The sequence below is a fragment of the Onthophagus taurus genome, chromosome 11, assembly GCF_036711975.1.
Source record: "Onthophagus taurus isolate NC chromosome 11, IU_Otau_3.0, whole genome shotgun sequence".
NCBI lineage: Eukaryota > Metazoa > Arthropoda > Insecta > Coleoptera > Scarabaeidae > Onthophagus > Onthophagus taurus.
The window spans coordinates 24,061,120-24,072,057 of NC_091976.1; the positions used below are offsets into that span (position 1 = coordinate 24,061,120).

Consider the following 10,938-nt stretch of genomic DNA (forward strand, 5'->3'; position numbering starts at 1 on the left):
TTTGATTTTCATTAAGTCATTTGCTCGAACGGTGGATTAAGTAAATTAACTGGACAGCATCCGTTAATATACGCGTATCGGTTTTTGCCGTCCACGATAAATTACAGAAATTGTCTTTAATTAGCCTGGTAAGTAATGCTCCCTTTTTAGATATAATCGTGGCGGCGATGTAATTTACCGCTAACGTATGCAAAGTGCGACAACGGCATAGAAATGTTATAATTTAGACGTTCATGTTCAAAATATCGCTTAATAAGTTTTCCCCTTTAGAAATTAACAGCGACGGTAAATTGGCGAGAACTTATTCAAAATACATACAACACGATAGTGCGCGATATCTCAAAGTCGTTTATTATTGCAATAACCTCCATGACTTACGTACCATTAAACTGGAATATCGCGTATAAATTTATCAATAATAAATGTCGAAAGTCGCCGGTAAAACGGCTACTGGCCAACAGCAAGCAGAGGTTGAAAATGGTTGCGTCCGTTTCACTAATTTGTTCGAGATCCAGTTATCGACGCGGGAGTCCAAATTAAAGTCAAAAGCTTCGAGCATTAAGCGTTATTAGAACGAGTGCTGGTTAATAACAGCTTTATACATTTTTCGGACTACCGCTGAGAGCTTCTCTTCTCGTATTCCATTTTCAAACTACATGGGTGGCACCAGTTCCGAGACATCAGACCAATTGAAAATATGAAATGAGGTTTGTAAATGAGACGTCGATTAAAAAAATTACCATTTTAATTGCTTAAGAAAATATTTCATTCTTTTAAATGATATCCTTAAAAGTAAAGAATAAAAAAAATAAATAAATGAATAATTACAATCTAAAAGTCAACGTCAAAATGTAATTCAAGTTTTTCAAGTTAAAGAAAATCCTTGGGGGTGCTTTTCGATTGTGGTCATCCAAAATTTTTGTACGAAATGGTTTTCTTAAATGTCTCTTTCCCAATCTACTGTGGTTTTATTGCATATCGTAAGATGAAATTTATGTTACATTATTATAAGTTAAATTACTCAAGTTTTTTAGGCACGGACAAGTTACGCCCGGAAGACCACCGTCTTATCCAAAAAATCCGTACAGTCATTTAAAATTTGAACCGTATGGACCGGGCCAATTAACGAATGTATTAATACAACTTTTAAATTGATTTAATTTAAAATTTAACTTTTTAGGAAGGGAAACGGCAGTCTTATAGATTAGGACAATATATTAGAAAACATTACAAAAATTTTTTAAGTGATAATTATTATCCGGGGATCTTACGAGCAACATCAACAGTAAACGATAGAACAAACGCTAGTTTACAATTATTTTTGGCTGGTTTATTTCCTCCTAAAGGCGAATTAATATGGAATCCAAATCTATTTTGGCAACCAATTCCATTTGTGTGCGAACCAAAACCAACATACACTGTAAAATGTTTTTGGTATTTTTTGTTCAAATTAATAAGATTTATTTTAGTTTTTTCATGCAAGTGATTTTTATAAAGAGTTTCTTCCTGCATATCACCAACTTCACCACGATTTACATCTGTCAGATGTTTATAAGGATGTATTTCAGCATATTGAAAATTACTCCGGAAGAAAAATCGATACAAGTTATGATATTTTCCGAATTTATGGTGATTTATCTCAAGAGGTAATCAATTATTTATTTTATTTAAACAAAAAAATTAACAATCCATTTTAGACAGAGTGGGGTTTACAATTACCAGTATGGGCTTCATCAATTTACCCAGAACCGGTAACATCCATATCAGCGTTACATTTTAAAATAACTTGTGGCACCCCAACCCTTAGAAATTGTACTTTAAGTAAGCCATACATTTTTAACTCAACCCACTTTTATTTTACACTTATAATTTAGGATCACCAATGGAAGAAATAATCGAGAATACATTGAGTAGTACCAGGAATATTTCTCATGTTAAGTTGTGTTTGTACGCTTGTCACGCGGTCAATGTGGCCCACTTTCTGATTGGGTTTGACTCTTTTACTTCCCACGTGCCCAATTATTGTTCGTGTCTCGTTTTGGAAGTACACCGTGTCGACAACAAATTGTATGTGCAGGTAGTATTTGCAACCACAGCAACAACGGAAAAAGTGGTTTTCATAAAAAATTTATGAGCGCATTTTAGGGATTGTATAAGAGGAACGAAAAAAGTCACTTGGAACCGATTCATATGTGGGGAAAGAATCCTTGCAATATACAAGATTTTGTAAGTTCAGTGAGGTCTAATTTTAAATAAATGTTAATGTTATCGTTAATCTCCTCCAAACAAATTTCAATTTTTATTTGTATTAAATAAGGTTTAAGTTAAATTACATCTCTCCATAATCCATCCAAATCATACAGCTTAAATAATTTTAATTTAAATTTTATTTTAAGAAAAAAGTTAAAACCAATAATTTAAAACCAAATCTGTCATAATTTATTAAAGAACAACTTATATTCTCGGAATGAGTATTGGAAATTGATTCAGAGGCAAATTCCGGTATCTGTGAGAAGCAGCAAAGCTTCAGGAAAAATTGGCCAAATAAAATTGCGTACATATTGTTGTGTTTTGAATCACTTAAGATTCGCAGACGATGTGGTACTGATCAATTTAGACATAGAGGAACTGGAAAATATGTTACAAAATCTAAACGAACACTCTAAGAATATAGGACTATGAATGAACCTGCACAAAACCAAAATAATGGGCAACATGCAAAATGATGTTGCCATTGACAACTTTTTTGCCATTACTTTTGGTTTGTTGCCGAAATAAAGCGATGGATTCAAGTATACTAGGCAGTATTTGGAAATTTCAGTTTTATACTGAAAAACAAAGAAATACCGAGAAGCCTAAAACGAAAGGCTACATTCGGACTTGAAACCATGGACTAGAGGGAAACTGCAAAATAACTTAGAGCGATATTATTCATAAGACCGATGGAATGAAAAAAGTTTTTAGTCAATCTGAGAGACAAGATTCAAAACATTCGCAAAAGATCACAAGTGACAGATGTTATGTTATCGATGCTTAAGTGGCAATGGGTTGGGGATGTGGCAAGAGACAATACAAAAAATGGACGCACAGAATAACCTTTTGGAGAATTCGAAAAACTAGAAGAGGTGCAGGAAGACCGTAAAAGAGGTGGATCGATGATGTGAAGGATGTGGTGGATAAAGAATGGATAAGAACAACAAAAGACAGAAATAGCACTGCTTATAGCAGTGGATGAATACAGGCTGAGGAAGGAAGGAAGTTTTGTCGATTTTATTTGTTCTTGATCGAGTAAGGCTGAATATTGTCGTGGAGCTGAACACCAATAACTGAACAAACAGTAAGAATAGAAGATAAAAACATAAGAACATAAGATAGGGAAGCAGTCTAAACTCCACATTCTTCAACTTGATCACAGACAAAATAAATTATTGACGTGACCTCAGAGTAAGCTGTAGTATCTCGAAAATACAGCAACAATATTCAACATAAACATCGAGGAGTCAAAAATAATAGCAAATTGATAACAAATTGGCATTATACAATAAGCCTATAAAAATGTGATGAGCTTTAAATATTTTGGCGACAATATTACCAGCAGCAAGAATCCTCAAGAAGGAGTTACAGTTCAAATAACGAAAGGTGCTTTGATATCAGGATACCTGAAGGACAAAATATGGCAAAACAAATGTATATTCTTAGAAAGCAAGGTTCGCATAGATAAGAAAAAATGATACCACAAAAAGAATCTTAAGAACCGGCGATGAGGAGGTCATTAACCCTCGCGTGAACATGCGGGGTAATTGAATTACCCCACGATTAAATGCTTGCTAATATTTTCTTAATTATCGTATCTACAAGAATGATTGTTCATGTATGCCTTAAATAAGCATTAGTGAACACGATCATGATGTATTTATTTTAATTTTAATTAAATTACACAGTGAACCCGTACAAGACCCCTTAGAGAAACTACAAGCTTTTATGGGAGTGCTAATTACTGCAGGAAAGAAAAGGCATTTTACTGCAGTTTTATCGAAAAATAGGTTCAAAGACATTTACAGACATAACAAGGTTTGATGATGACAACATTTCGTGGCAAATTCCTATATGAAATGTACATGATAAGCAAACTGGGACGATAAAATTTGGGTTTGTGAAGATTCTGACACCGCCTATAGAGGGTGATTTATTAGCTCACCATCAAACCTTGACATATGATACCTAATCCAATTACAAAAAAAAAAAATGTTAATGAAATATGTCCTATTTCAATTATTTACGGAATTATAACAGTTTAAAGTTTTAATTTTTATATCATAATTAACTGCTACATTTTTTTTTAAAACACATAAATATTACTAATATTGTTCAAAATAGCCTCCTTCTGCTAGAATACATGCTTTACAACGACGAATTAAAGAAGTGTTCGGCCGAATTAGAATGTCTGATTGATTTCTTATTTCAGTAGCAGCAAATTGTATTCTGATTAATAACTGTTCTCGTGTGTTAATTTCCACTTGATACACAATGTGTTTCATATGACCCCATAAGTAGAAATCCAAGCATATGGACCATTATTACCAATCCACTTGTTTGGAAAATATTGGTTTAACCACTCGATAACTAGTCTTCTAATTACATTAAGAGGTACATCTTCAAGTAAATCAAAAAGTGTATTGTTCAAAAAAAATCTGAAAAAATTGTTGAAATTGCCTTGGTCAGCTATCATATGTCAAAGTTTGATGGTCAGCTAATAAATCAACCTGTATACTAAATAGCCAAGTATATACTGGAATGCTAAATGGGCGCAGAGAGACAAATCAAGGCTAAAATGTTCTTTTGCATGTGGTTAGACAATATTTTGGTTCTTGGCGAAAAGGGACTACAGATAATTTTTTACATCTATTCCTTTGGTCAAAAATGCTTTTCAAACAAAAATGTATCATTACAGGAACATTCCGTGTCAATAAATGTCAAGTTCCCAATGATTTTTTACCACAAGTATTGCGTCAAAATTAACACAAAAAATAGCAACACCTAATTAATATACGGCATAGAAAATGAAACGGTAAAAATTTGCACATCCTCGTAAAGCTTACAATCGACATGTTTTTGAAGATAAATGAACAAGAACAGCTTCTACTTCTTTCAGCAAAAGTTCCGCAAAATAATGCTACTAGTTCTATATGCGCATTATGCAGAATACACTCTGTGGAGCTATAAAAGAAGTTCTACAAAGATATGCGATATCCATAACATGATTCTAGGATTGTTAGATTAGCCCGGAAAAGCAGACAGAAACAATCTTCGGAAGATTTTCTATACGAAGCTAGGATGTAACTTCCTATCAAAGGGTATGCATAATTTAAAAAAATGATATCTTAAAGTAAGAGGAAGAAGATGTGTTTAAACAGTGACCTTTAGAATATCTAATACAAGATCTGAACCATCTTCGGACGGGGAGAGTAAATCAAAAAGGAAGAAAAGAAGCATTTTTATGAAAAAAATTCTTTCTCTTCGTCAATAAGCAAAATATGCGTTATCGGGCAGCCACAAAAACTGACCATGTAGATTTCATGCAGGAAGTGTGAGTAGATCATATGATCTCAACATGGTGATGTTTATTATCGTGCTATAATGCAAAATTATTTTTGGCCAAAATTCAAGACTTGACATTAATGATGTGTAGTTTCAATACGATGGTGCCACATGCCACACACCTGGTCAAGCAATTGATCTATTGAAGAGGAAGTTCGGTAACCGTGTAAGTTCGCGAAATGGTTCGCTTCATTGGCCACTTCACTCATGCGATTAAATGCCTTTACAATTCTTTTTAACGTAACCCCAAAGTCAAATATTCAACCTTTGAATTAAAATATCATTTATTTTTTTTATCCTTCGTATATGCTAGAAAATAATAAAGAATACAAGTCAATTTTAATGAGCATCTCAAAATAACAAATTACAAAGTTGAAAAGAAAAGAAAAATGAACGAAGCAATTTGTGATGAAGCTATTGTTTCAGATTTTTAGCATAAAGGATAATTGGATTTTTTTGTGATTCCTACACAAAGGTTTATTGCATAATTAAATCACGTCTGATCTTGCTTTTCAAGTCGTCATCTCGTCGAGATGACAACATAAATCATCCGATTAGTTAATATCGTTTCTTTTGTTGGTATAATGCACGGGGATCTCATTACGATCAATAGAGATTGAGTGTTGGGCAACGGCATTGTTGTCCCACACGACCCCCATAATGAATAAATACAATTCTGAATGAAACCGATATTTAAAAGCTTCATATACGCTCGCGGTCGCGTTATACAATTGAATGTCGACTGTTATTTCGTAACGTTATTTATGGGCTGTCTATTGTGCCCGGGGCCGCTCTAAACAACGTAATTTATAGTACTGAAACCGCGCGCAAGTTTGAAAAAAAAAATTTTTTTCACTAAAGAGATTTCGTCCGCGCAGCTTATTAAGCGGTCCGTAAATCCACATTTGTCTAGCACCTAATTACCTGAAAGTGCTTTGTTATCTCGACCGAACGATAAATCATCACGTAAGGAGTTGGTACGCTACGTTTCTATTCTTCTTTTAAAATGGATTCGTCGGGAAAGTAATTAATGGCACATCGCATCCCGTTAATAGCATTTTTTGGTATAGAATAAAAGGCGAGACCACACAGAATACTTGAACGCCTCGGGTTTCGGCCCGAAACGGAACGGGTTTATTGGTAGTTATTGTCGCGCCCGGACGCCCGTATTTGGCATCACGGAACAGTTATTGCAAAGGAAATTCACGAATTCCCCCGATTGTACCCGCCAAATAATGAAGACACTCTCACCTCGGACCAATCTTTACTGCGTCATAAACCCGATAAACTTATTATTCGACCTGCACTCGCTGTAAACAATGTTGTGCAAACACCACTTAAAATAACTTGACACTTTCGTAACTACACAAGAATTTTTGTGAGATATCCTACAAAAACGAAAATAATTTCCATTTCATTTTTATGATTTTTACCAAGTTCAAATAGGCGAAGAAGAAAATCTGTGTGAAACCCATCATCATTACCTATTGTTGAAATAACACATTTGAACGTTTAATTAACACCTCGTCTTAGTTCATTAGAACGTTTTTTTTTGGTTCTTCCCACGATGTCTCAATTTTTGTTATTATTTTGATTATTTTGAAATTTTTGAAGGAAATTTGTCGTTGTAAGTTGATATTTATTGGCCGTCCCGGAAAATTAAAATAGCTTCTCAACGACAGCCTCAGAAGCCTCTATTTACGCCGCTCTGCCAATCAATCGATGTCGATGAGGGCGACGCTCCCTATAAAACATTAACGATCCGTTGACGTGCAAATTGCCGTAAAAGAACTAACAAAAATTGTTGCCGGCGGCCGCGAACTGCGACTTGTCCTTCAGAAAAAAGTAATTGGAATAAAACGGTATCAGAATGAAGGTGAAATTTTAGATACATTTTAATTTTTTTTTAATCAATGAATTAAAATGGATTATAAGGTTTTAATAAAAAAGTGCCAATTTGCCAATGGGGGTCTTTCATCTGTCCAATCGTAGATATTGATACGACCAGGGCGAGTTAAGTAGTTAAGAACGGATGGCGATGGTTATATGTATTAAAATATAGCGAGGTCATTCAAAAGGGAAACTAGTTTCGAAATAATTTATCACCGCACGATATAATGGCGCGGCATTTTGCGTTGACAACGCTGATGGACTGGTCCAGCCACGTCCGCTATCCAACCTGAATTATTCAAATTTCCCCTATGAATAATTTAAATAATCCATGCGATCGCAGTAGCAATTAGCTGAGAACCGTGTTTTCTTTAATTAGTCAAAATCTTAAGCTAAATTTACAACATCCACCACACAAAGTTACAAAAATGATTTGTTTGAAAATGATTTGATTAAAAACCTAAAAAAGGGGTGCCGAGAAAACCGATCCAAATAAAATTACAATTAATTACTAACCCGAAGTGGCTCAATTAATCAACGGCGGATCCAGTAGCGAGCTGGTTCTGCTCCCACAAAAATATTGCCCGTCGCCGCTTTTTACGTGAATGGGTGGTCTACGTGTCACGATGTAAACATCAAAAGGCGCCGACAGACGCATTTCTGGCCCTATAGATCATGTCGAAATAGAGCAACACACCAAGAAGATCTCTCAATGCCCACCACGGTCTAATTGAATGCGATGTGTGAATTGCTTGTTTTTCGAATAATATAAGTGTAAGACGCTATTAAAACATCTTATGTGACGAAATGTATCTTGGTTTCATCGGCATTTCTATTTAACACATTTATCGACCATGTCAAAATAATATCTTTATATTTGCTTTTTATTAATATTATATAATAAATAATTTCATTAATATTTACTTAATTAGAATCAACGAGGTACCTATATTTGATTTGGTACTTGATTTGGTACTAATAATATCTAGTATATGTATTCGTGCAAACTGGGTTTACTAGAGATGTCTGAAAATATGATCGTTTAGCCGAGAATATTGGTACTGTAGTTGATATTGCTCGAGAGAGTGCCTAAACATAGAGGAAATAATGCACACAATTCGGCATTAACAAACGTGGTTATGCCGGATTGTGGTGAGAAGACGACTTTTGATGAAAAACCTTGAGACGTATCCGCACAAAGTTCCTGACTTCCATTTTCTGTTGAACCTGCTATAAGAAGACCATGACTTTGAACCAAGGAACCTCATTCGGCACCTCTTTAACTGTAACTGGTGAATACAATAGCTAATTACTGAATTTTATAGCGAATTTTGCAAGTTATCGATGAAAATTGCAACATCCAAACTTTATCAAAACTTTAAATATTGTTTTCTCAAAAACTAAAAGTTATTTTTCAAAACGGGTTGGTTCATTGGAAAGAGGACACTTTTATTAACACTTTGGGAAATTTTCATACTCATATTCCAAGAACTGGATTTTATACGAATTTTTAAAACTTAATCGGCGAATATTGCAAAATCCGAGAAAATTGTCGATCATTTCAAAAAATTTTTTCTCAAGGACTGAAAGTGATTTTTCAAAACGGCTTGTTGCATTAAAAAAAGGATACTTTAATTAATAATTGGTGATATCTCCACAAGGATCCTTCAAGAAATTAATTTTATAGCGAATTTTGCAAGTTATCGATGAAAATTGCAACATCGAAAATTTTATCAAAACTTCAAATATTGTTTTTTCAAAAACTAAAAGTTATTTTTCAAAATGGGTTGGTTCATTGGAAAGATGACACTTTTATTAACACTTTGGCAAATTTTCATACTCCTATTCCTAGAACTGGATTTTATACGAATTTTTAAAACTTAATCGGCGAAAATTAAAAAATTGTCGATCATTTCAAAAATTTATTTCTCAAGAACTGAAAGTGATTTTTCAAAATGGCTTTTTGCATTAAAAAGAGGATACTTTAATTAATAGTCGAAAGTGATAACAACGACAGTTCTGTTAGTAATGAATGTGCTGATGAATTACAAGCGAAGAGAAAAAAACTAGACGAAACTGCAACAAGAGATTTTATATATCGTATTGGGATTGTTACAATGAGGTTGCTAATGATAAATAAAGTTGTATTCAATGAAAAAAATCCTATTGGGGTTGAACTTGATTATTATCTGCAGTGTCTAACACCTAAAAGAGATACTAATTTCTGTGAATGGTGGAGTACTAGGTAATAGGTTTTTAATATCCGGCCAAAGCCAAACTACACATTCTCTCCTCATCCCCCATCCAATATTTATTCGCTCTTTTTTTATTCCCGCAACTAAATCGCACAATCATACTTTTTTCCTTCCCTCTTCCCTCAAATACCACGGAATTTCCTCCGTTATTATACCCTTATACTTATTATTGTATCTCCCTTTTTCCACTTGAGCACGCTGTTTGTGCTTTTCCACATCTTTATTCCTATTTTCCAACTCCTTCCACTGTATTGACCCTTCCTTCCTCCTTCTTTGTACTTTCTCTGTGAGTTCCTCTGGTATTCCCTTCTTTCTTGTTATCCATACTCCCCCACTCCAGCCTTAATCTCCCTACAACACTCTCCCAAAATCTTAAAGTCTTCTGCTCCAGCCCATCCTCGTACTTTATCGCGCTTTTCCCTACTTCCACCCTCATCTTCTTCAGCTTCAACTCTTCTCTCACTATAAATCCCGGAGTCTTCCTGCTCAACCACAGAACCTACTTGCAATATTTCTCCTGGATCTTTAATGGATCATCTTGTATTCCTTCCACCCCCATATTTCGGCTCCATATATTAGCAGACACCGCCTGCACAAATCTCTATATTTGTCCCAATAATCTACTTTCCTTTCTAACTCTTCTGCTTAATATGGAGTTAAGCTACAAAAAGATATTAAATCAGGATTTATTGCCGCAAATTGATGAATTGCGTCTCAAAAATTGTTTGTTCCAACAGGACGGAGCAATCGATCACAAAGCTTGAGCAACACTTAAAATTTTCAAACATTACTTTCTGGGTTGTGTGATCTCCCGGTTAGGCGATTTGAATTAACCGGTCAGATCTCCAGGTCTGCAATTCAGTACAAAATTCTTAATCGGTACAATTGTACTGAAATCAGTACATTGTTAGGGAATGTAGTAAATACCGTTCAAAAGTGATAAAGTAATACATTTTACAAGTTTTATTTAACTTATGACTTAAAAAAAAAAAATTCAGCTCATTTTCAGTACGAATTTTGGTACATTTATTTTCTTCGGTGCGGCAACACTGAGTTTATTTGCCGCAAAAAACCTTGCAAATCTTGAAATCCAGTATTGAAAAAGAAATCGCCAATTTGGAGCCAGATATTTTGCGAGCACCAATACAAAATGCTGTAAAGCAGGCGTCAATTCACATTATGATATTACTTTAGC

The 10,938-nt window shown here is 34.4% G+C and overlaps 1 protein-coding gene across 2 annotated transcripts; it reads left to right on the forward strand.

Moving 5' to 3' along the window:
- The first annotated feature begins 828 nt into the window (after positions 1-828).
- LOC111414026 (venom acid phosphatase Acph-1-like) lies at positions 829-2,290 on the forward strand. Of its 2 annotated transcripts, none has more exons than XM_071200575.1 (7): positions 829-980; positions 1,027-1,131; positions 1,181-1,420; positions 1,470-1,646; positions 1,698-1,821; positions 1,875-2,077; positions 2,146-2,290. In XM_071200575.1, exons 1-7 carry the CDS (start codon positions 942-944, stop codon positions 2,254-2,256), a joined length of 999 nt encoding a protein of 332 aa, XP_071056676.1. In that variant the 5' UTR covers positions 829-941; the 3' UTR covers positions 2,257-2,290. The 2 variants fall into 2 exon arrangements, with proteins under 2 accessions (XP_071056676.1, XP_071056677.1); XM_071200576.1 differs by having other exon boundaries at positions 1,875-2,067.
- Positions 2,291-10,938: the final 8,648 nt, after the last annotated feature.

Bases quoted from the DNA above. Each gene is read 5' to 3' on its own strand.
- LOC111414026 (XM_071200575.1), top strand. From the start codon at position 942: ATGTCTCTTTCCCAATCTACTGTGGTTTTATTGCATATC. The intron at 1,822-1,874 runs GTAAGCCATACA...CTTATAATTTAG, and splicing joins CCTTAGAAATTGTACTTTAA to GATCACCAATGGAAGAAATA. The intron at 2,078-2,145 runs GTAGTATTTGCA...AGCGCATTTTAG, and splicing joins ACAACAAATTGTATGTGCAG to GGATTGTATAAGAGGAACGA.